General features: G+C 40.9%; 1 protein-coding gene across 6 annotated transcripts in view; it reads left to right on the plus strand.

Annotated features, from left to right (window-relative positions):
* Positions 1 to 8,459: 8,459 nt before the first annotated feature.
* col16a1 (collagen, type XVI, alpha 1) overlaps positions 8,460 to 27,035 on the plus strand; it is a 55,927-nt gene continuing 37,351 nt past the window's right edge. For 5 of the 6 annotated variants that reach the window (XM_029513505.1, XM_029513509.1, XM_029513507.1 and 2 more), the window contains exons 1-4: positions 8,460 to 8,718; positions 13,388 to 13,502; positions 23,268 to 23,336; positions 23,418 to 23,535. In XM_029513505.1, the coding sequence (XP_029369365.1) occupies positions 13,427 to 13,502; positions 23,268 to 23,336; positions 23,418 to 23,535 (263 nt within the window). In that variant the 5' untranslated portion in view covers positions 8,460 to 8,718; positions 13,388 to 13,426. The remainder of the gene's footprint in view (positions 8,719 to 13,387; positions 13,503 to 23,267; positions 23,337 to 23,417; positions 23,536 to 27,035) is intronic. The other variant, XM_029513506.1, reaches the window with a different exon arrangement.

Consider the following 27,035-nt stretch of genomic DNA (forward strand, 5'->3'; position numbering starts at 1 on the left):
GAAAGGAGGGAAAATATAGTTTGCTTGTCTGTCCAATCCACTTTCAAAAACTGCCTGTTATGATTTGACACTCAAGGCAGTTGAGAAATGAACAGACATGGCAGAATAAAGTGTTTCTCAGACAACAAAAAGCATCTAAATAAAAGTTAGACAAGCAGCTTCTTTCCTACTTATTGTGAACAATGTCTGAAAATGAGAACATGGCAGTTAATTCAAATAAACTTTAAATAACACACAAGTTTGCACAGAAGACGCAGGAAGTTATGTTGAAAGGTTGAAAGAGACATGACATATTATTTAGCTTTATTCAGACCACTGCATGGACAGGACAGACATACCCCTTTCTTTCTGTGCCCCCAACACTTTTGCTGTGCTGGGTCCATCATTAGGGAGGAGAAATTAGGTGAACCTGCAGCCATCTGATGCTTTGTATTGGTGGACCTGCTGATAACGTGAAGGCAGGCTCCAAAAACAATTGTGCTCTAATGATGTCTCAAAATGTTGGAAGTTTTATTGTGTGCTGAAGCCAATTAGCCTGCGAGTGGATTGCTGTTGAGATAACGAGCCTGGGAGGGACAGCACGCGGCCACCGTCTGAGCCCTATGTTAATGAGCCAACGCTTTCATTAAAGCTGCCACCATCAGCTGTCAGAAGTATCCTGAACTCCGGGTGTTCTTCATTTACCTGGCGGACAGTTTGATTAGCCTAAAAGCCTCCTCCTTTGGGCTGATTTACGTTCTCCTGTCTGTTTAAGGCACCCACCATGAGATCTACAGGAGATGATCTACCTTGAATAAGCTTAAACTCAACACCAAACCTACCTTCTTTTTCAGTCAGAGAGACATTTTGTAGGTCCCTGTAAGGTTAAGGGAGGATACAGCTGAGATACACAACGTTGATATGCCCTTACTGATTTTATTATAAACACCCAGTGTACTTGAGAGGACAAACATGCGTGTGTCTGTATGCATGCCTGCACTACATAAAGAAAGCCGGAATTGATTCAGTCAGACACTTGCTGTGGTATTTGTTCGGTGTGCGCTTTATGGCCTATTGTAATTAGCTACAGAGCCGCTGGAGGACATGCAGATGCTTTTATTTCCGCCTTATATTGTCTTATAAATCTCATCTATATGGGGCTGCAGGTTTGCTACGGCTAGGTTGAAGTCATTGGATATTTTAGCATGCGAAGGTGTTATGTTATGACAGTGTGTGTATTTTTTGGGGACGTGTACACACAATTTTTTGGCTAGGATAAACTACGTGAGCTGATAAGTTGAGGTGGGGAAGGTATTTGTTGATGCTAAATGGTGATATGTATTCCAGGTGTGTTGCTAATCTCTTAAAGTGCAGTTTTGCATTTGAAACAGATTGCGTCTCTGTAAAGCCTCTGGGCCATTAGGAGGCAAGTGTCAACAGCCGACCTTGGCCAAGTCTTAATCCTCCTTTAGCTGTCTCCAGCCCTTGAACTAACACCATCACTCCCGTCCTCCTCTGGGAGAAGAAAGCAAAAATAACTTTTTCAACCCCAAGCTCCTTGCCTCCCTTGTACATCAACAATCAACAATCAGTTAACTTCCTGCCTCTACCGTCAATATCCTTCAGCGGGAAAATTTGCTCCTCCGACAGATTGGAATGATAATAATCCTGAAATAAAGGTTCAAATTCAGCTGTAATATAGTTACGAAGAAAAAGCTGTTTCTCATGTGCACTTCTTTATGAAAGGTTGAGGCTTAATAAAAAGAAAGCTAAAAATATACACATACCTTGGATTCCACAGACTTTGATAATGCTTCTATAATATATGACAAACTAAAACTAAAGAAAGTTAGAAATAACTAGAACAACAAAATGTGAACCCTTTAAGTATCTGTGACTGAATTCTGGCAGATCGTAGCATGCAAGTAGTTGGCATAAAATCACATTGCTGGAGTTTTTTGTTTTTTTTTTCAGTTGTGTAGGTAAATGAGATGTCTCATAAAGAGAGCCTGGAGGTTCCTGTGTGTTTTGGACTGTATACTGTTGACATGGTGTTGTAGAAACTCAGGTAGAGGCTTGTTGGCTTAGTGGCTGCACAGGTGTGATTAGGTACACATTTACCCGTCCATGAATGCACATATCCCACGCATGTCCGCACAGGCAATCAAAAACCAAGCATTAAACAAATACACGTGTCAAGTGGTAATTGGAAATGTTAGGGGGAGCACTGCTCCACTGTTTCTGATGTATTTCTGTGAAGTGAGTGGAAATAATCGGCACAAGGAAATCGTCTGTGTAACATTTCATGTGGAAATTACATTTGGCATGCAGGAGAGGGGACTCTTGTTCGGTTCGTGCAGCATGTTTGGAAGGCCTGACTGGAAGAAAATCCCATAAAGTTCTGCATAACGTGGCTTGATGATCATGTGACCGCACCGGGGTCGCCGAGGCTCCAAGTGAGAGCAGCGCAGCAACTCTTTCCAAGCTCCAATGGAAAACTACTGCTGTCGCTACTGTATTTCCTCCTCAGCTCTCCACAACTTTTTTTTTTTTTTTTTTTGTCTTTGTCTCTCCAAACTTTTTCTCTTTTTCTCGTTAGCCTTTGTCAGCATATTCCATAGACCCATCCCCCCTTCCTCTGCCTTTCAACCCTTTCCTCTGGATGGAAAGACTGAGAGGAGGGGAGCGAGAGAAAGGGGAAAAAAGACAAGAAATGAAGTGCTGTTGTTGGAATATGTGTCAGCTGGCCAATTGGATCCACATGCTTGTCGTCATGGCGCAGGATGTGGCAGATTTAATCTACTCCCTCTTCATTTTTCTGGAGCCTCCCTCCCTGTCTCCCTCGGTTACTATCTTCCTTTGCTTTTTCTTTTTCTTTTTTTATGGATCCCATTCCTTCTCTTTATTGTACTCTTATTTTTTGCTTCCTTTCCCCAGTGTCACAACAGCCAAATTATACTTCAGTAATATATTACAGCATCTTACGCCAGTCTTAAATCCGAAGCGCGCTCCATGTGTGGTGACACCGTAACCTAAGTTGGGGGTTTGCTGCAGGAGTGGGAGTGTTTTAGCTCAGTGCCTGCCACTTTGGCTTTATTCCTTGGCTTATTGCAGCAATCATGCAGACGAGCAAACTGAGGAGCTCTACACGCAAACACGCAATGATACACAATTTTATTTGTGCTAAGCTAAAGCCTTGGTTACGTTATCAGTCAATAAGAGCCAGTGTTTGAGTATTAAGCCAATTTACTTGTACACACCAGTGTGCCGAGGTTTTTAATGACTATCAAAACAGGAATCCCTCACACTAATCCTCCAGAGTGCGCTAGGCTCTTTTTTGTGTTACTGCCCATCTATAAGCATTTGTGGCTATTTCTTTCCTTATTGATCGACTGATTTATATCAGCACTCATGCTTGAAATAGAATCTACTCTTTCATCTGCACTGAAGATGCAGAGACTCACCAAGTGCATTCACTGCATCCTCCCCTTAACTCTTTATACGTGTGCGCGTGCGTTTGTCAGAGTTTCAGCATACATATGTAAAGGTTCACTGACTGCAACTATGAGGTGAACACAAAACAAAAGAAAGAAAGAAAGAAGGAAAGGTATGTTTCGGCCTTTGTTTTTCTTCCTTCACTCCCGACCAACGTCCACCCACCCATGTCACCTACTCCTTCAGTGCTCCCATGCTCCCCCATCCCTCATCCTTTTAGGGGAGCACGGGAGCATGCAGTGGAAATAACTGAGCCAATAAAGACACTGCCAGGATCTATTCACTCCCTGCACCTCACGTAGCTACTGAGGGAGAGAAAGAGTGGGAAGGACTCACACAAGGGAAGGGAATGAGGGGAGAGAGGGAGGAAAGAGAAAAGTCCACCTACGATATGCCTTCAACGAGGGAAGTGAGGGGAGTGATTGAGGACAGGATGCAAGATGTTTGGGTTTGAGGGAAGATGAATGAGCGAAGATGGAGAAGGTGGACAGGATAGAATGAAGACGGAGAGCCTCAGGTAGCGCGGATATAGGTCTGGTAAGGACACAAATCTATAGCACCCTTTGCCTCATCATTAACCCGGGAGAGCCTAAAGATGACACATTGCAGGCAAGTGCTGGTTTTGCAACAGGTGCAGCCCCTTCCAGAGTCATCAAAAATCAAAAAGAAAGTTTGCTGGCAACAAAACTCAAGAGTTCTCAGCTATAATGGGGCCAGATCGGCTCACTGCTTGCTTTTAATTAGGAGAAACTTAAGGGAGTTTAAACTGAAAAGACCCATTTGACTTTTGAAAAAGGTGCCTTGTTAACAAATATGGAGCAGGTGCGTTTAAAGAAGAGGGCAAAGAAGAGTTATAGTTGAACAGAAGGTGGGGATGAAACTTTGACTGCAGGCAGGATAAATCTGGTTAGAGCGAGGTCTCGCATCTCGTAAATCATGGAACATTTTCAGACCACCATATGATGCCAGTTGACTACCTCATTGATCGTCCTTTCAGGGATGCTCCCCTGCTGAGAACTGGAGCTCAGCCAAACCCACCCAGCACGTACAATATGCGTGATTGTAATAAATCGCCATCAAATGCATACATACACATAGACCATACACAATATTTACACACAGATGCACCCGCACAGTCTGTAAAACTTGGACCATTCTTACAGGCCATGTAAAGAAGCCTCATCAGTTTACTTAACAACCGCAGCACAGTGTGATTTGAGACATGGCCAATTTCATTGCATCCTATTCCTTCCCCAAGGCTAGGCATTTTATGATGATATCTCAGGCGTCAATTCTTTGTGGCAATCTTTTATTTTGTTTTATTGTTTTTTTGTCCCCCCCCCTTTTTATGATGAAGCATTTATGATTGTGTCTCTCGGGGTTGTCATCACAGTTTAGTCCCACCAGGCAATGATATCAATGGCTCATATGCAGTTGAACTGGAGCATTTACATCAATTCTCATTGAAATTGTAGTCACACGCTGCTGCATGGCCTGATTTCCTTCTGTGCATAGAAGAGCTGTGAAGAACTGGAGAAGACAAATCTGTTACCCATATGTAGCTCTCGGGAGGCCTCTGAAACAGCATCCTTTCATGTATAATAGAGAGACCCTGAAAATAATTGCATCTTTCTTGTCAATCCTTTCTCTCTCTCTCTCTCTCACACACACACACACACACACACACACACACACAACAGTTGCAGCACCTTTGGGGGAATGGTTTAATAATTACAATCTGCATTGGCATTGGAAAGTCTCAAAAAAAGCAAAAAGAAGAACTTTTGGCAGAGAGATTTATCTGTGCTTCTGACAGCCATCCCTTATTCAGCAATACATTTTCATATTCCATACCTGCATAGGGATGATGCATACATGCCAAAAACGATTAGCATTGATACATTTTGCCTTGAAAACCATTGGGGTTGATTTGATTGGTCTGATTTACCATCTCACCCTTTTTAGTGAAGGATTTCAACTTTTTGAAAACATTGATTGAGTATTTTTAAATTAAAGGGTTCACAAATTCAGAAACAGGATTAGGATTCTATAGCCATGCTAGCCCCATTGACACATTTAGCTTAGACCACACAGTGCTCTGAGCTAAATGCCAAAGTCAGCATACTAATGTGTTCAAATTGAAACCATACTGATGTCCAGATTTAGAGATATAATGTTGAGCTGCATTCCTCCAAGAAATATCATCTGCGCAGACAGTTGCAGTCCAGCTGTCCCTGTTGATGGGCCACTCATGTTGGCTCTCTCTGTCCTGAGGAAGGTCTTCTGAGAGCATCTCCTCTCCATATTCCTGTAACACCCTAACATGTCTAGCAAGCATTTAATGTCCACTTTCAGCCCTCCACTTTACAAGATCTCCTTGCACTTACTGAATAAATGAAGTATCTGGTGCTTACACTAAGATATCTAGACTTTAATGATGTTTACATATTAATGTACAGCTCTGGAAGTGTTTGAAGAGTTTAAATACAGCCCCAATGATGGCACTGGAGGAAAAATGAACACGAGTTGCTATGGAAAAAGTGTATAAAATCCATGGACTGTAGACGGATGATGAAGCCTCCATGACATCACCTATAGGTTTCTGAATAAGAAGGACAGCAGATGTGGAGCTTAGACTTCAATGCAGGCTGCAAAATCCCCCATGTGTACAGCTGCCACAAAGACAGCAGTAAACATATTTATTTCTAATGCAAATTTGCATAATCTCTGGGGCGTGATCAAGTGGCAGCTCACTGTGATGTTACCCATTGGTTTGTGACCTGCTGTTCTGCAGCTTTGAGTTTGCAATTTGGCCGTTGCCACTTTGATTTTTTAAAACCATATTTGGAAAAGAAGGTGAATCTAAAGAGGAGTAAGGCGTCTAACCTGCTCTATATTCTATCCTTATCATGAGGAAGTTGCAGTGCCTCAAACTCACCCTGCTTTTTCTATTTTCTTCTAAAGTAGGCCATAATTTCAAATATCAACATGGCGCATCAAAGAGCCTTAGAAACTAGCAATTGGACCATAAATTCTTTCGAAAATGTTTCCTGAGGTCATAAATCAAGTGAAAACCAGAGACATTTTCTCATAGATTTCAATACTATCAGACTTCTTGCAACCTGTGAAGTCATCTGCTCACAGTCATTTGATAAAATACAGGTTGAAAGCTCTTCACTATTGGTTTCACTTTTTAGACCTGGAGTCTACTTCCATTTTTATATATAGTCGATGGGATTTATTTACTTTTGGATTCAATTCAGGGAATTGCAGTTTTTGGCATTTACTTCAATGTTTGTTTTATTTTTCTACCCAGGTGGTCGCCATTTGGTTTCTGACTAAAACCCTCAGTTTTGGAAAGATGGGAAGAAGGTTTCTGAAGCTATTTCCCCTTTCAGCAAATATATGTGAAGAATAATACTGCTGATGTAATGTGATGTAATGGATTGGCTACCGTTGTTTATTCTGTCAGGGATGTGAATGTCTGAGTCAAATTCTGTAGCAATGGTGGCATGGTGTCATAACACGAAAAGTCAGGCGCGAAGATCATCTTGTAACTATGAATGTGTGCGCCAACACATCGAGCAGTCGGAGAGCCTGCTTACTAAAATGTTGAAGCACACCCCACCAAAAATATAAACTTAATGTTCAATTTGGATTGATGAAACAAATTTATGACTGCCAAGGGTAAGCAATCAATCACACCTCCGTCACATCAGTCAGTTACAGTATCTAGTTCCAGGAGACGTATGGGAACAGAAGCAGTAGTTGATTTTTCTCCCTGAACTGTTGTGAACCATTGTGAAAACAAAATATGAAGCAAACAATAACAACTTGATCAAACTTTTCTGTGTCATTGCAACCATTAGAATTCAGCAGTTGCTAAATTTTAAAGCAAAGTAATCAGAACACTTTCATTCCATGCAATTTTGTTAGTCCAACGCAAGAACACACACAGTGGCTTTTTGACCCTTTTCCCACCAACTGCTGTTAGTTCAAATAGGTCACATCCAGGGCAATGGGTAGTTCAGCGGTAGCAGTTAGACTAGACAGCTGCAAAAGTAATCAATGATGCATAAATGTGTTGTTCTTTTTATACTCAACTATAAAAGCGACTGTCCTGTTTTTTGTTTTTTTTTTTTTACCGGAGGTTTTGGATAATGAAAAGGTGAAAGATAACAGCTTGGTAGAGCGACTGACCTCTCAACAGAGGACAGAAATAAATACATTGAAGTCGAGAGCACTCTTCAGCACCCATCCAGCCATAGCGGCGATGGAGTCACACATACATCAAACCAAAGTGATATTTATTCACCTCCTGAACCATTTACTTACTGACAATAAAGAGAGAATTTATGTGGGTATTAAGACAGGTGTTTCCGAATGGTCAGGGGCTGCAACCGAGGCCACTTTATGGATCAGATGCAATAAAACCCAGTGATAGAATAATATATACGCTTTGGATCTGGCCATCTATCAAAGTATGATTAGTAAGTTCATTAATGTTAATAGAATGAATTCTTCGCAATAATGCACCTTCTAAGCCACAGAAATTCGTATTTCTTGTCTTCATACTGTGGCCTCAACCAGCCACATCGAAGAAAAATCTTCCTTCCCCTCTAGTTAGCCATGAATCAAACGGTGGGTGGGGGCTGGGAGTGGGGGGTTGATGGTGGGAAGTAGAGGGTAAAGGCCTGGAAAATCTTGGTAGAGAGATTAAAGATATGCCCTGGGCTCATTTTCCAGCACTGTGGACAAGGTGATGTCACTACACGTTTCACTGAGGGATCTCCCTGAGGAACGTTCGGAAGGAGAGGAGGAGGAGGATGGGGAGGAAGGGTGGGGGAGGTTGCGGGGTTGTAGAGAGAGAGAGAAAAAAAGCAAAGAGAGACCGAGAGGCATACTTAAGAGAAAGCAAAGAGAGGTGAGGAACAGGGAGGAGGGGGGGGGGGGTTTGGGATTTATATCGTGTAGCAGGGGGAGAGAGAGAGGAACAGAGAGGGGAGGGGAAAAGTTGGAAACAGACAGTCTTGAAGGAACTTTTTTCTTCTCTCTTTTCTCCGTGGAGGAAGCCTCAAGAAATAAATAAATTAAAAAGCAGCGAGGAAGACAAACCCACACTGGATTACCTTTGTCTGCATTTGCAAGGTCTCGCAAGATTTCCACTCTTGTCCTTGGATACACGCATGCATTTGTTTATGGATTAATGTGGTCACAAATCTGTGGATTGATCAGTAGTTGAAGGTATGACTTTTCTAGACTTTTATGGGCGTGTGAGCAATGCTTGAGATGGATACGCTGTGGGAAAAAAGAGGAACTTGGAAGGCTGCAGTTTGTAAAGTGACTGCAGGGAAACTTTATGGTGAAACTTTTTGCACAGGCTGCTTAATACAACATATCTCATAGGGATACAACAGGGGTATATTACACTAGATGATTTTGTTGTAAATTCGCTGTTGAGCACAATAGACAATCTGTCCGGTTGAGGTTATCACTGTTGCAATGTCTAGAGCTCTATGGTTTTAAGATATAACGTAATATAAGATATTAGTATTGTAAACTCACTTTCTCCCAATGGAGATCATTAAAGTCGTACAGTATCTGCTGAGTAGCCAGGGCATATGGCAGCTTAGCAGTATTTCTTTATTGGACTTTATTGCTAAAACTTTAAAACCACCATTATTTGGTATTACCACTGGCAAAAGTGATGCTGATTTTTCTGTAACATCTAAGGCTCGGCCTTAATACAACACACAATAGGACTACATTGTTAGTGTAAGTCTTTGTGGCTTGCATTCAGCCCTTGGGGCATGGAAAAGCTTTCTTTTTCCCTTCATTCGGAGCAGGGACATAGATATCACCCAAGCAAAGCAACGTCTGAGCACTGCACTGATCTGAGATCAGCATGCAAAAATCCCCAAAACTTCTTTCCTCTACCTGGGTAAAAAAAGAAAGTGCTGAGGAGGAAGGCTGCATGCCAGAGACGCATCTGCTCTCCTCATTATTCAGACAGCATGTTTGCTGGTTTTTGCATCCTGTCTGCGCAACCCCAAACAATCACCCAGAGGGCTTCATGAAAGGTTTTGGTGAGTCAGTCTCCCCTGCAAAAGCTGGAACAGCTCAATTTTTTTCTGCTTCTTTAGCAAATAAAGCTGATCAGCTCAACTGACAGAAACAACAGAGGGCCATTGAAACTACAGTATGATTTAAGCTCCCACATTAAAAAGCTTGGAAAACTTTTACATCTCCAGGAACACCCCACCACCCCATCCTGCAGTTCCAGCTTCAGCTCCTACCCCTGCCAATGATGCAAATGTGTGCCCTTTACAACAATTGTTGCTCACGTCACCGACTGTAGGTTCCACATACAGAGTGTAGCTGCTGGCTCTATGTGTTTCATATAACACTTCCAGCTTTGGCCTGTGCTATGGGCCTGACTCTTGATGTCAGAAGTGAAGAAGTATCAGTCTGATGAAGGATGATTTGTTGCTAGTGCCATGGGCCAACCAGCTCACGTCATCAGAGTGGAACACACTCCACCACATTACTTTACATAAGTGAACCAAAAGTGGGTTGTCTTCTGTTGTTGGCCTTTTTCTTCACAATCTCTTGCTGTGTCTGTTTCTTATTCCCAACTCAAGGAATTGAACACTACCCAGAATGAAAGACAAGTAGTAATTCAGTTCAGTTGCTCTTTCGTATCATACACCTTTGGATATTACCTTCACCAGACTGCAAGTATCTATTGCTCCTGGTCAGTGGATATCTGGATTGTCTTCTCAAAGCTTCTTTGTATCTTCAGTGACTTTGATACACTCCTGGTCCTGCTTTTTAACATGCTTACATAGCATTCTCCAGATTAACTAGCCTGAAGCACAAGGTCTCAGAGAGCAAGAGTAGACATATTGCTGCATTCATGATGACAAGTCAGAGTTACTGTAAATGGAAGCTTCTGGCAGTCAAAAACTTCCAACAGTATCTGGCAAATACAGCTCCAGGAAAACATGCCAGGATATGACTGATGTCATTCTCTCTGTTGGTCTGTCTGTCAGTCAGCCAGTTGGCCCACTAACTTGATACAAACTGAAATGTCTTAACAGCAACTGGTTGGATTTTCATGAGATTTAACAGACATTCGGTCACCAGAGGCTGAAAGTTCACATTTATGGTTAAGTGAAATGTCTTTTTTGGACAGACTGCTGAAAAAGTTTGAGCAGACGTTAGCATGTAAGCATTGTCAGTGTTACCAATGTTTCCATATAGCTCAAGGAACCACGAAGTACAGTTCTGTAAAGCCATTAGCAACCAAACCTGGTTCTGTGTGTAGTGTGATATGTAGAAATGACTTGGGCCATTGTATGTGTGCCTATGTGCATGAATACCTCTGCTCTGACCACACTGATATGTCTGCCATCCTATGAGCACACATTTATGCATGAACATGTGAGTATGTATTCATGCTCTTATTATTCAAATTTTGTGTGTCTGCATTCCAATCAAGTTGATGGCGTGTGTTGGTAAATGTGAGATATGATGCAAACAGATCCCCTCTGTGCAAGCTTACTGACAATCTTCTTGCTGCAGCACACAGGGAGCGACAGCTGGAGAACCAGTGAACCCTCAAAGATTACATGGTCCACACATTTATGTGAGGTTCTCTCATTTAAACAGACACAAAGTGCTGTAAACCCTGGTCCACGGGTTCACTGTTATTCAATCATCTGCGGCTGTGTAGCTAGTAAGCAGTTCTCTTGTCAAACCATAGAGAGGACACGTGTTATTTTACTCAGAATGTCAGAGTGTGTTTTTCTAAACGGGCTTTTGTTGGAGCTGTTGTTCTGTAAGCAATGGCAATGATGATGAAATGTGTGACAGTAAAAAATGCTAAGCACTGAGCGCCAATTCCCTCCATTGTTATATAGGACAGTACCAGTGCCACTTTTGTCAACGTGTTCAAGCCATGAAAAATAATGAAACTGATAACCGTAATGCTAATAGAAAATGGTTCTGGACCAGAAATGAGTCCTGGAGCTGCTGAGCAGTCAGGCACAATGTTTTGACTGCTGTCTTATAACTGTCCTTGTTAGTCGCCAGTTCTGTCCGCCAATGCGTGTCTTCAGGCTTATTGTGTTGGTAGACGTTCAGATCTGTCTTTAGTTTCCTTCCTGTATTGGCTTCGCACTCAGTGACCCGACCAACATGCTTACCGGGCTTACAGCCAGCCCATTGGTCAACATCGGTGGCCTAACCCTGCGCTGCCTCGCCTTTATCTGCTGTAGAGAGCTGGGTGGCTGTGAAGCTGCAGATGGAATGCAGAAAGAGAGAGAGCAAGAGAGAGGGTGAAAAAGAAAAATCCAAGACATATACACATATTAGGGAGCCTATTAAATCATTTTGGATTATGGCAAGATAATAATGGAAATGAGCTGTAACTTCTCCTCCAGCTTGTGTTCTGTGGACTGTGATGAACTGAGTATTATGTATTATATGAACTTTCTTATTATTGGGATCATGTGGCATGAAGAATTTAATAATGGCAGGAAGACATTTCAGGCTTTGATCGACTCTCTGCATATCAAACTGCAAAGGAAAACTTTTCTCAAAAACTATTCTGGCTTGTTATTCAGGTTGTTGCCTCTTGAAACTGAAAAGGGTCCATATTCTGAACAATTGTGCAGACAAAATATGTCATAACATAAAAAAAAAAAAAAACACATGAATGAGAAAATGTAATGTTTATGCATAATTCACAATGTGCAGGATGGGATGCTGACCTTGTTATTTCATACCATAATTTAAAACAATGTCCTTCGCCACATTGTCTATTAGCAGCATACTGCAAACAGTCAGATTGGGCTACATTGTATTCACAATGTGTCCTCAGCCGGGAAAGAGCGCCTCGTTGTTTGTTTGTAAGTGTGTGTGTGTGGGGAGGGGGGGTCATTTCTCCTGGTGGACAGTGTGCACAGAGACACAGTCTGCTCTCCCGTCTCCCTCGAGGGCCCCTGGTGTACCTGTAAATACTGCAGAGTTATGGGGTCCTCACACATGCTGAGGGCATGGTCCAGGTCAGATAGGATGTGTTTGTACAAGTCCATGTGGGCGGTGCGTTTATGTGTGTGTGTTTATGTGCGTCTATGTATGTGTCTATGCCTTTTTTTTTTTTTTTTTTTTGAATAAGGAGTTGTAGTAAGGAAATGGGGCTGTGGAGATGGACTATAATGATTATTTAGATGTGGCATACATTTTAATCCGTGCATGTGTGTGTGCATGCACATGCTCGCTCTTGTTTTTGGGCCACGTGGAAACATCTGGTGCGACACAACTATAGTTCTGTTGGAATAGTCTCCAGATGTGTTTGTGTGTTTTGGCCCCACTGTCTGTTTGACTCTGGACCAACTAGCCTGCAATTTGAATCATTTTACTTTTATGAGTGCATGTTGCTTTGTTGTCTTACACATCCAGTCAGCATTTCTTCACAATAGAAGGTGCTTCTTTTTGACTTCTAGAATGGATTTTCAGTATGACGCCTGTTTGTATGGATTTAAGGACACTGTACACCGCATATTTACATGTATATGTGTGATTGCTTGTGTGTGTGTGTGTGTGTGTGTGTGTGTGTGTGTCACAGCTGCCCAGTCAAAGGCCAACCAGATGGACAGGATAATGACTATGATCAGAGTTTTTAGAGTTACACTCCTTAATGAGGGACATTCTGGTTAATTCATATGCCACTAACAAAGTCTGCATCATACCACATAATTTACACATCAGATTTGACTGACTCATAAATATACATCAATGTCTATTTAGGAGTCAAGCATAATGTGCAGCTGTTGGAGGACTGGGTGGTGTGCTGACACAATGCAGGGAGGATTTGACTTTTTTGACTTTCCCTTTCTCTGTTCATCAGCTGGTGGCTGAGGTGAGGCGTTTACGGAGGAGTGAAACCATGTGGCTTCTCTGCTCCATTCTGACTCTGCTGGCCCTCAGCTTGGGATCATGTGACACGCATGTTTCAGAGCAAGGTATGTAATTCCTTCCCCTGCTGCAGTTTTGACATCCAGTGGTGGCTCTGCATGCTCTATTTGTTGAATTTAGAATGAACAAGAGATTTTGCTTAACCAAAATGGAATACCTGGTCATTGTGGGCTGTATGAAGATAGATAATGCTTTCATATCTGTCATATCTGTCATTTTATTTTAAGCCAGCAACTGGTTATTTTAGCTTCGTGAAAAGACTGCAGGCAGGGTGAAACGCTGGCTTAGTCAGCCACTCAGGAAACAATCTCTTTCCAGTCTTTTTGCAAAGCTGAGGTAACTAATGGCTGGCATCAACCTTGTATCTAATGCACACACACTTTACAGTATGGAGTGGTATTGATTCTCATATAGCACATAATCACTACTCCATTTGCTTTATTTAACATTTAAAATAAGATGAGGAGTATTTCTTTCAGAAAGAATGTAATAGCTGTTATAAAAGCATTGAATCAGTTTCCCATGTGGAACTGTGTAAACCTTTTGTAATTAATCAAATATTTCTACTTCCTGCCTCATAGGTTATGACCAGAAATCATGCTAAATGGCAAATGCCACAAAAAAAATGGCTTAGTGTCTCAGAGGGGTCCTTACTACTTCTTTCAAATCCTGAAAAGACAGTTAAGTCAAAAAACGGAGTACAAATGAAATTCACGAAGTATAACTGAGACCTTTTGGATTTTGTAGATTTAGTTGCATACATGAACACTTGAAATCCCACATTTGATGGGAGTTGTGTCCATCTGTCCGTCTGGGTGTTAGTACCCTCTAAGTGTGATGAAGCCTAAGATTACAATGAAATGGAGCTAAATTACAGCTCTTCTGAATTTGCAGAAGCTGGTAGCCATCAGTGGCTATGTGGTTAGCTTGTGGCAAAGACGCACGTGGGTTAACCACATATGGTTCTTTTCTTCTCCAAGACCCGTCAATCATACATGCAGAAAGAACGAATGTTAAAATGTTAGCTTGTCATTGCATTGTGAGAGGATTTGTATGTGGGTATGTGTGTGCAAGAGAGACCAACAGAGACACCCAAGAAATCAAGAGACAGAAATGTGAGGAGCCATCCCTCTTTTGTGTTTTATTGTCCTTATTTATTTCTCTTCCATATCAGTTGGGAGGCGGAGCTCCTTCTTTTGGAAGGAGTTCTGTCAAGGAAGGAGCGGTGGGGTGGGGGTGGGGGGGTTCCTCTTGGGAGACCCGAGTCAGAGTTTTCAGAGACTGAGTCAGCGTGCAGCTCCCTTGAGTCCTCTCCCCCTGTGGTTGGAAGGAAGTACTTTTTCAAGTGCAGCTTTTGCACTTTGTCACAGCATGCACCGCACACAAAATCCACAGAAACACACTCACGCTTTTTCTCCAACTCATCCAAATCTATGCTTGCTTGTAATTTGCTGACATTACAGGAGGAAAGCAGGTTTAAGTAAAACTAGTGTTGAGTGTCGAGCTGGGTGATTGCACTGCAGTTCTACAGTGTGTCAGCCAAAGAGACTAGTCCCCATAGTTAAATAGTTAAAGTCTTGCTGATATAGATTTTTTTAATGCACTGCAGACCTTGCACAGACCTTAGCAATGAATTTATGTATTCCCTATTTCACTCAAACCTTTTGTCTGGTCTAAATGAAGTTTTACATTTTTCTAATGCCAATGATTTGTTGTAGTAATAACATCATTGAAAAGAGAGTCAAGTGATGCTTCTTTTTTTCCTTTATGATGACAATGGCACTCTTCACATTGTGTTATTTTGCACTGTTTCTCCTCATATACACTTGGCTTTTCCAAGTAGGAAGAATGACATGTGCTATTAATCATTAAAGGATGTCTTCAGGATGACTTATTAAAAATAGATTAATTGATTGGTCAGATGGCTGCCAGGGCTGTAAGATCTAAGTAAGAACTTGTCTGTTTGTTAATCTGGCAGACACAGAGCAGAATAAATATTATGAATCATGTTCTAGGCTGCCAGGCTATTCTTAGTCACCAGTATTCACTCCTCTTTTAGCTCTGTTTTGGTCTCCACCAACTTCTGTCGAAAATTATGTAGCTGCTTGTTTCTCATCTGACTGGTGTTTGGTCTTGAAAATATAATGTACAGTCTTTATGAGAGCTTTTTAGTGAGATTGTAGTATTGTTGTAGTAGATAAAGTTGAGGATATGAGGAGTGATTAAACCACTAATATTTTTGGGTTTGAGCAACCCATATCACTTAGCATGAAGTGCATTCATTTGGTCTTTTGTTAGTACTAAATAGTTAGGTTGTGTAGCTTTAAGAGCTAATTTCATGGGCGTGCCACGTTAATATTGGCAGTATTTGAGACAGATCAACTGGCTGATCTGTCAGGGTGTGAACAGGCCAGTCTGGAGATTAAGATGAAAGCTGACGCCTGAACATCATTGATGAGAAATGAACTTGAGCAAAATAGTTTAACTTGTAATTGCTTCAGGACACTGTTTCCTGAATGAACCTGTCTTATGTCTCTATTCTACAGAAAAAAAAAAAGTGTCTTGGGAGCAACATCAGACCAGCTTTCTAAATGCATAATGAGGGCACAATAACTTTCAAACACTATAACGTCAGTATTTTAAAAGTCCCATCTCATTTTTGCACAGTGCATAAAAATACAATCTCACCAGACATTATGTAAAATAGCACAATCCCAATTTAGATAGATGAGCACAGATCCTCTGCATGTCCTGTCTAAGTTGATTGTTGTGAAACGCTTGTAAATGTTCCTGTCATGAGCCCAGTCTGTGCTTGTGAAAGCACATTGAACGCAAGCCAGAGGCCTACAAGGGGGAAAATAAGTGACCTCATCCCTCTTAAGTGCTATATTTTAAGTTTTTCCACTCTGTTCTGCAATTTTATCTCTGGAAGACTTCCAGGAATGTTCTCCCTTGTCTGTCTCACTTGCCTTAGAGGACACACACTCCATTCCATCTCAATCCCCCGTTCTTCTCAGTTTGTAATTTCCCCCACCAATTTAAACCTCAAGCCATTCTGATTCATCATGTTGACTCATCAACAAATCATGTCCGTCTTTCCCCTCATGTTGCATTTGTTAACAGCTCTAGACTGTTTGACTGAGTCTGAGTTTCTGCTTATCAGCAACCCAGTCCGATTACCTTGGAAGTAAAGCACACTGAATAACTACCATACCTGCTTTTATTACAAAGCTCATTCCAGCAAGTCTGTCATTATGAGGACACTTCTGACCACTTCTCACAAATGGAAGCCCCCTGCCTAAAACTCACAGCTGGTTTCAGTAAGCATCGGGTAAAACAGCATGCTCACCGCTTAATCTATTGATTCCAAAAACCATCTGCAGTTTGTTTAATATCACTCCCCGTTTTGCACTGGGGTGTCACATCTGACTTATTTTAGTTAAGATTTTTCAGTGGGTCAGGTAGGATAGGGTTGATATGGCACATATACACTACTTGTCATAATGAAAAACCTTGGATGTGTGGGCCTAAATGCATGCTACATTTGAGTTTCCTTCCTTTCTGAACATTTACACATTTAATCAAATCATCCATATTTGCCCTCCTCTAACACCTTTTATTTGCACTTTACTTACCATCCAATTTAAGTGTGACTCACATAAAAAAGTGGCGTTTTACTTTTCTAAAGATGCATATATTCCTGACTTTTTATCCTTGGCAAGATGGAACACAGGCAGCAGTATACTGCTTTACTGCCAGTGAAGTATCATTACCTGTTCTGGCAAGACACAAACACAACCCATCAAAGAGGAAGTGAACTCAGCCAAGACCATCCAATCTCTTTAAGGCTACAGGCAGCTAGTACTGGGATCCTGGAGTGACACTCATACTTTGTGCTAATTAGCTTGTCAACAAGCAAATGCATTCCTTAGATCACAGCCTGAGATTAAATGGGGTTCAAGTTTTGCCATGTGTCCTCTGCCAAAGTGGCCAAGCCTGCAACATTCCAATAAAATTCCACTCATCCTCCCCAGCTACGTATGTAGAAATAGCACAGTACACCTTTTAAAAGAGCGCAAATGTCGTGACATTTGAACAACTTGACACAGCTTTCAACTTGATTTACAGTTTTAAGAGAGGTAATAAATGTTTAAAAATTGTCTGCAGCTCGGCTATAGCTTCGTGCAAACACGGGTCATGAAGCTTACAACCTGTTTTTTTAGATGTCAGTCGAATGAAAGAACATGTCAAGCTGAGCTCAGCTTTAGCCAGACACCCTCTGATTAACCTGGATGTTTGACACAAAAATCACATTTTCATTGAACGTTTGAAGCCTCACCAGAGCAGCCTTTCTCCCCAGTCACCTAATGTTACTGAGCTAATACATGTGACTCGAGTCAGTTAGTGAATGCAGCACAGGGGATAGAGAAACCTAAAGAAACAGGTGGAGAAACTGGGATAGATCAGTGAAAGTAAGAAAATTGTTAAAGGTGTTCAGTTGTAAAGATATTTGAGATTGTTTATGGTGTACATTTTTCAAACTGTTTAATTGCTGGAAGGTCAAACTTTCTTTTTAAATGAGTTTTTTAAAATTAAGCATTCTACTCAAGATTTTCAAAATCTTTTGGCTTTGTAATCATTAATGATGGCTGCCATTATTTTCCTTGTGAACAGAACAGAGAAAAAAAGAGCACAACCAAAGTTATAGTTTAACATATTGAAATGTTATTATTGCCTGCTTTTAAGCTATAGCTTGACTTGAAAACATTTTGATTGGATTTGCTCCAGTTTTCTTACTTTGCAATTCCTGAGCAAGCATTTTCTGTGCACTTTTTTCTTCAGCATTATTTTTGTGTAGAAAAAAATCAAGTGACAGTGTCATACTACCAAAATGTGAGATCCATTCTCAAATTTTGCAAACTTCTTGCAGGCTCTTCAGTCAGATTCCATTCATGCATTTTTTCGATCCATCTCACAGCATCTATTGAACAAGTTTTTGTTACTCATGAGTTAAAATTCGGGTTGTTGTCGGTTACCATGTCCTGTTTTATTTTGGTAGTCATGGTCCATGTATATTTTGTCCCCAGAGAGGTACCCTCCTCTGACCCTTCTCTCAGGCGATTTTCCACAGCCAGTCAAGACATGCATGAAAATGTTCTTTTCTTGGTTAATTTGTTTGTGTGTTCTGTGATGTGATGAACTAATAACCATTTAATTGCGTTTTACAGTAAAATAAGATAAAACTATATCCACCAAAGTAACCACAACAAGCAGAGAAAACTGTACTCATCAAAACAACACATTCCTCTTTGTTTTATATATAACTTCAAACTTGGGTGAATGAAAGGCGTAGCTTCAAATCCAAGCCCCGCCCATGCTATGCCCTGAAGCTATGGGGAGAAATTCGATTGGACAAAATTCGCTCCGACAACCAGACCACACCCATGGGTCGGCCCCCAAATAAAAGTAGTCAAAAAATTTAATCAGGGCAGAAGTTCGATAAACTTTGGAGAGAGGAGTTCTGGGGAAGCTCTGAAGAGGAGAGCTTCCCCAGGAGGCCTGACGGAGCAACAACAAACACAAACTCAGGAGTCAGAACATAGCCGCTAAGCTACAGAGGCTAAGTTCCAACGTGAAGCCGAGGCTGCTGGAGACCGGAACAAGTTTGGCTGCACTGCACTCATCCTCCCGCGTCTCGAGTTGCCGCGGTAACCAGGGCCGCTTGTGCTGCGCGTGGCGCCAGTATGTTTTCATCAGAAAAGAGAAGAAAAATTCTGACATTAACTTAATAACCAGACCAATCGGACCAAAACAACACTGCGGCTGAAGAGGGAAGAGCCAGACCGACAGCCACTTCAGCCGAGGACCAGTCTAGTTAGGGAGGTAGGGTGACCAGACGTCCCGAAATTTGGCAAATAACCTTCCGTTCATTCGCCCAAGTTCTCAAGTTAGTCATCAGCTGCTTGATTATCATTGTCATATAATGTCATTCCATTTACATATCCGAACTCCCTTGTTTCATTTAGTTCATGCCTTGATCGGCACCTGTATATAATGAACACGTTTTGCTCCTTTATTAATTAACCCCCCCCCCAAAAAAAAAGCCATTGTTACACTCCTTCCTTCAGTATTTTTTTTAAGTCAATCCACAGTAAAGAACATCCCTTCCAGATTGAGACTTGATGAGAGGCAATCATACACACAATCCTAGGCACAACACCTGTGTCTTGTTTGTAATTAAGTCGGCCATATTTATACCCTGGGTTACTCTTCCACCTCTGTCAGATTGCTATTGTCACCTTTGTGGCTTCATGTGCTTCAGCATTTCTTCTCAGGTTTGTTTTCCTGGTTTTGGGCTCTTTTTGTGCTGTCAGTGTCAGTCACATCCCTCCAAACGTTTCCTCAGGAAGGATTGATCCATAGAAGTGTAAGGAACAGTTACAGATAGTTGTAGCACTGAAGTGGTAACTCACTATGATGTGATCCAATGGTTTGTGAAGTGCCCTTTTGGCCATTGTCAACTTTTATTTTTTATTTATTTATTTATTTTTTAACCAGAGGAGAATGTGGAGCTGAGGTGCAAAGAGTGAATCTGACCTGCTCTGTACTCCATACTGAAAGTCAGGCAGGTGTGTGTGTGTGTGTGTGTGTGTGTGTGTGTGTGTGTGTGTGTGTGTGTGTGTGTGTGTGAGAGAGAGAGAGAGATACAGTCTGTTGCATTCTTTCATACCTGCCCCATGATTAAATAAAGTAACATTGTGTTGTGGCTGAATAGATGTGCAATAAGGACCAATGACTGGACCATATATCTATTAGGGAAGCGGGTCAAGTGAGAATTGCTTTCACATGGGCTTCAATACAAACTGTTCATTTTGCATCAAGTAGCCCTCTTATGATCATAAGACATGTTAACATTGGCATCACTTATTTCATCAGTGTTAAAGCAAATTTTTTTTTATGAAGTTCACAGTTCCACCACAGGCCACATAAGGTGCGGCTCAAATACTGTGGGCTGTGCTGATTACAATTAGAAGAATGTTTGTGATTTACTTCTGTTGTGCAAGCTGCAATTTGATGTCAAACTCAGTATTTTATAACTCCCATTGTCTGAGCATGGCTCTAGCTCCTGAGCCAAATTGTGCCATAGAAGGGCTCACATGAGTGCTGAGCCTAGCTGTACAATGTAGAGCATGAGCTAGACAAGCTGTGTCTGACATGTCCTGAAACGGCAACAGCATACTTGGGGTGCAAGGTGTCCCTCAGAGCTCCATCTCTTTATCTCTGGATAAAACACAATGTGCTGTTACTAACACCACCATGTCTGATTGTTCAGGGCAACTTTTCTACAAGTGACATCTCTCCCACCTATTCTATCTTCAAGCTTTCTGATATTCTGTCCCATGTATCTTTATTTTTCTTTCTTTCTTGTATTCATCTCACCGTCTTTTCTCTTATGGTTAACTTGTCATTAAAGCCTTCATTTTGATTCTGTCTGAAATGGAGCAGTGATGAAATATCCAAACGAACAAACAGAAGCAATAACAGAGTAAGCAGTGACAAAAGGTAGAACTTGCATGTCTCGACTTAGATGTGCAGGGGGATATGAGGAGATGCTTTTAGTCCATATGTATGTCTGGTGTGTGTGTGTTTCAGATTTAAAAGCCTGGGAATGTTTATAAGGCTGCACAGAGTGCACTTTTTGCTGAGTTAGCAGATAAGGTTTCAGGATGGACCAATAAAGTTAAAAGAACTGTGTGTCTGCATGAGAGAGAAAAGGATATCAGACAAAGTGAGTATCAGGGGGCTTAGAAGAGTTGAAACTTATGATCATGCTCTCCACTGCATCTGCTTTTTGTTCAGAAGTTAAATTCTATTCATGCAATTATGTCTTTTCATCTTAGGATTCCCTCAGCCTCCCATAACACCTCTCTTTGATATCTCTGTTTCCACACTTTAATTTGTACTTTAGACAGCAGTAAAAGAGTGACATGCTGTGCGGGGAGACAGGCTTAGGGGTGCTCCGCTTGTGTTTTCAAAGTAAGGCGGCGCAGAAGCTGCAGGGTCTCAAGTGATGAACTTGATAATAGGTGATGAAGCGCTAAATGCAATTTAATTCTTTCTTGAGCGTGCCTCCGTGAAATTAAATTCCTAACTCTTAATTAAAGCCAGTTGGATGTTATTATTTTAATCGTTGAATGAGGCTTTTTCACCTCATTTTGATGTGACTTCCAGCTTGGATAAATTGGGGTTGGACACGTAGATGCTGCTGTGGTGTGCTTCAAGGCAAACGCCCCATGCTCCTGCTCCATCAAAAATAAAATCTGCAACAATTTTATTACAGGGAATCAACAAAACCAGAAGATTCAAAGACATAACCACTGTTTGCAGAGATCTTCTCCTTTTGGCTGTATTGCCTTTTAATAGCTATGAACTTGATGTGAATATACTGTAGGCTGAGCCTGAGCTTTTTCGTTCTTGCATAATTATCCATTAGTTAAGCATCTTAATTAGCTACTAGATATAATGATGGCATTCACAATTTGCAATATATTGTTCAATGAATGATCTTCAGTCTTGCAGTAAAGTATATTTCTCATTTTGGGATGCTTTGTCCTCCACTTGGTTGAAAATTATGTCTCCACCTGACTTTTAAACCTTTTGATGAACCTTTCAGTTCAATACAATACAAAAGTCTGCATAAACTAAAAAGTAGGAATACATTCTTTTTATGTTATTCTTTCAGTGTACATATTATATCTCCTTCACAAAGAAATGCATTAATTTTAAAGGAGACACTAAAGATGAGGAATAGCCAATGAGTATTGAAAACAAAATACAATTGTATCTAATGCTTGTCTGGACAAAGACAAATCTGCTATTGTTAATCTAAACAGTAACACACGTCCCCCATGTAATGGATGTTTATTTCTAAAAGTAAAATGCAGCTTTGTGCAATGTATGCCCATTTTCTCTGGGAAATAATGCTAGGCTACTTATTCAGCTGGCTAATATTCATACATTACAATACATAATATTCAACATTCCCATGCACGAGGCAGCCTTCAAATCTGGTTGAATTTAAAAATCTATCCTTCACATAAATGATTTAGAATATTACTGAAAGCAGAGGAAATGATTAGGTTTTCCTTTCGGTTCACACAGGGCACCACCTGCCGTCAGATTCTCTGCAGTCAAAGTAAAGTTTTAAAGAAGCACTTGGCCTTATAGAACAACTTGCTTGGGGCAGTGGTCCTTAGCCCCAGAGAGATCAATTAACTGTGGATCACAGTGATTCACAGGATCCATGTCTAACTGTACTGGCCCCAATTTTCTACAAACACCTCAAGAAGTGAGGCAGGACGCACTGACAAGCAACGCTTTCCTCTGTAACCTCCCCTGACAGGGTGAGAACATATCCATCAAAGAGAGGCTACCACGACAGACAAGCTTGGTGCTAGACAACCTGTCAGACTAGGCTGTTCCTCCCTGCACAGCTTTGCCCACATTTCATCTCACTCTGTTTTTACACTTTTTTTTAACCCTTTTACACTTCCAACAACTTCCCTTTCTCTTCCTTTTCAGATCAATATTTCTGTTCCTCTCAAATGTATGTATGTTTGGAACTGCTTGTTCTTGCATACAAACTCTGTCCATTTTGCCTGGTAAAAAATCCAAAAGGTTACTTTGGAGAGCTCTTCTCTCAAGACTTGCAGCACATTGCACAGTTGTTGCTGTTTATACACGTTCTTTTTTGACTTTTTTTTTTTTTTTCTCATTGTTTAACCCTCCGTGCCATCCACTTGTCTCTGCAGCTGAACAATGCCCCTCTTTACAAGTGGATGAGTGGAAGTTTCCTCAGACGGCCAGGCACAATATCACTGGTGAGTGCATAAACAAAATCAGACAAACATCATTGTCAGTTTTTATTCATGGGTGTGCTGATGAATGCCATTTCTTGTCAGGTTTTAATCTGGTGAGACGTTTCTACCTACTCAAGAGTCCAGATGTCAAGAAAATACGCAACCCTCGAGGACCTGTCATCCTCCGCCTGGGCAAGACAACACTCCTACGCCCTACCGAGTAAGTTTAATGCACATCTCTACCACTGTATATGCGGCACCTACAGACAAATACATCCCGCACAAACACGTGTACAGCTGTAGGAGCTGCAGAATGAATTACAGGAAGGGAAATAAAGTGAATTTTTCCCTGGACCTTTATGTAAGCCCATTACATTGTCTTTTCATGCTATGCCTGAGCTAAGGACAAATTCAGAGAGAAAGAAACCACCACAGCTAATCGGTCTCTGAACCCTCCCTCAGCATGTCAGTGCTATCCACTGGCTGTTGTGTAAAAGGCAGACACTTGGCAAACCGAGCACCATAGGTCAATTTTTGATTGCGTTTCCAGAAAATACCACTTAATTTTTTTCTCCACTGACACTAGCTTGTAAAACCGAACCCTAACGGCCTTTTGGCTTTCTCATTGTGACTGCATGTGCTTATTCTAACTTGTTTTCACATTAGAAATTTTCTTGAGTGTAATCTAAAGTAGTGATGTGTTAATTTGCAGGAATGATGCAAAACCAAGGGAAAGAAATAATTATTTATTTATTTTTTTTTTTTTATAGTTTTAGTGTAATGCTGCATTGGAGAAGCCTGAGCTTGTTCTGAACTTATTGCTGGGAAAAGAGACCCAGAGCCATAAACTCCAACAAAGTTAATTTCCCTTGCTCTTCATCGTTTTTTGCAGCTTGACATGGTGTAATTAGGCTTTCCTGGTTTTTCATGTTGTTATTACATAGTGGTTTGGTGTAGATTGTGTTTGGAATAGCGTGACTAGTGTTTATTAGGGTTATAAGCTGGCTGTTAGTCACTCTCTTTATTTTTTCCCCTGTTTTTCTTTTTCAGTTCTTGTGAATTATAGCTGCTTTTCAGACTGCTGAGCTTCTTTCTACCCACTGATAAAGCAGTTTTTCAGAACTTGCCAATTGGGTCAGCCTGGAGTGTTTTATCACTCTGTCCAGCGCTGTGAGCTCCACTTGCTTGAAGCCCCGATAAATCTGTCTACAAAACACTCTTTTTTTTTTTTTTTTTTTTTTGGTGGAGACATTTTGTTCTAAAAGTGTCACATATATTGTTTGTCACAGGCTTGGAGAGTAGTCGTTTGTATGAAGTGAAAGTGGGGAGGAGGGCTGTCACTTCTCAGGAAATCAGTATCTTTGGAAGCAAAAAAGAAAATCCGAGATGTTTTTTTGTTTTGCCTCTAACCATACAGAGAGAGGACGACAACACCGTTCTGTGATGATGGTTTGGGATTTTGTCATGGTGCAGAGTTTATTGAAATTGTGATGCCATGGAGAGCTTTGCTGTCAGTGAAGAATGTTACCTGGGTGACTTCTTTTTTTCTCAAACAGAGAATAATCAATGTTTGCACATCAGCCCTGCCTGTTGGCTGCTTTTCATTCTGCCTTTCCATTTTCATAGAACTCACTGTCTTCTTTGCATGTTTCTCAAAACAACTAAACAAAATCAGAGGCGACACTCGCTTTGCTTGTGTTTGCCTATTCTCCATCTCCTCCTTGCCTCACTGAAGAGTAGATAAAATCAGAGAGGACCACCTTTCAGCATTAGTTATTCATGAAGCTTTTTTTTTTTTTTTATGATTTTGATTTTTTTTTTCTCCTCTATTTAAATTACATTGTGCAGAGGGATTCCAGGCATTTAGAAAAAAAGAGTGGAGGTGGAGAACAGATGGGCATTTAGGGGAAGGAACAAATGGGTTACAAGTTCAAACCCAGACAGTAAATAAATTCATCTGAACAAACCCTAAGGCTTGTTCTATGGCTTTTTCCTCCGAGAGTTAGTGTGTGTGTCTGCTTATCATTTTATGCATGTGCTGAGGTGTGTAATTGTAGCATGTGTATGTGCTTTTCTGGTTAAATCTTTCAATCTTTGTGTGTGTAAGTCTGTGCACACTTGCAGTACATGTATCATTGCTGCATCTTAGACATTCCACCCCCTTCTTTGGACCCAGAGTATACACTGTGTAATACATGGTTCCCTTTTACCACAGGCCACCTGTCACTCAAGTGGCTTTTTAATTCATCAGTGAGGTTGAGGGAAGTGTGAGACGTGTATACAGTAATTGGAAAGTGTTGTATTGCTTTGTATTGGAGGCTAATCCATTCAGCTAATCCAAGCTAACACAGTGACAGCCAGATGAAGCCACTAGTCCCCGGTCCCTCTCCGTTGTCTGTTGTCTGCAGTGAAATGATCAGTAGTCACAGCTGGTCACATGCATTTTCCTTTCATTAAGATATGATTGTATTGCTGTGGGCCTCTTACCTCTCTGTGTCTGCAGTGTATATAAGAGAGTGAGGAAGCAATTCTGTAATATCATAGTACGAGGCTAAGATCCGAATATTTTTGAACATTATCTTTTTTTTCATTTGATAAGTGAAATGCATTTGCACATTTTAGTATTGTCCTGCCCTTTTTTCTGAAATGAGATGATAAGCACAACTGTAGAATGATTTGTGATGAAAAGGTCAACTAAATTCTCAGCAGCTGAAGATAAGGAGCACAAAGGTGGAAGCTTTTGCGCTTTAAAATTATTTATTTATGACCAGAAAGGCTTCAGAAAAAAGCCAAGCTGTGGGGTGAATATTAGAAAATCAGATATTTCAGCTTTACGTCAACAGTTGGGGGGCGTCATAAGCCTACTATTGGCTATGTGGAAGAGCTAACCAGTCCAGACTTGAAACATTTGTGAAATAAATTATTGTTTTTGCTCTCTGATTATGTATGTATGTATGGGAAGCGTGGAATTTAATGTTTACCAACATTTATTGGCCAGGCAATGTTTTCCTTAAGCATACATACTGATTTATTTCTTTTCATAGAGGCATTTGGGAATTGCTGAATTGCTGCTGTGATCATTATGTTCCAAAAACGTTTTTTTTTTTTTTTTTGGTCAATCTCTCAGCAAGGATAGCAATATAACTTCTGGGGTCTTTTGGCCATAAAAATGTGTACAGGCATTCCATGGTTCAAAGAGGGATTTTTTTTTTTAATCTCTTTTTTTTTTTTTTTTCTTCAAGTAAGACAACTGGAAGTTGGGTACAGGAAACTTAGGTCACTATGATCCTGGGCTACACCATTTACCTTTCCGTCATGTGCATCTCCACACCAGGCTGCAGGGTTGCACACTGGGTATTTCTACATTTTAACATTAAATTCGGAATGTATGATATGTTCGTATCACATTTTACTTTTTTCCCCCAGTAGTCTCTTTATTAGTGAAGTAAATCCTACTTACGTCCTGAAAAAAGAGTGGGTAAGTGCGGAGAACACCTAATATGAGCTATAGCTGGGCATGAAATTGGGATGTGTGTTGCTCTTTGCTGTTTGCAATGTTAATTTTCTTCTTAAAAGTTGTATTCAAATTTAAAATCCAAGAAGGGGAGAAAAGTTGCAATGGGCTACAGCTTTTGGTCACTATGGCCTGGAACATAATTCTTTTTTCCTCTACCAGTTTGTAGCTGCTTAAAATTCCCTCCAGTTAGGTGAGTATAATAG

The sequence above is a fragment of the Echeneis naucrates genome, chromosome 11 (assembly GCF_900963305.1).
Source record: "Echeneis naucrates chromosome 11, fEcheNa1.1, whole genome shotgun sequence".
Classification (NCBI taxonomy): domain Eukaryota; kingdom Metazoa; phylum Chordata; class Actinopteri; order Carangiformes; family Echeneidae; genus Echeneis; species Echeneis naucrates.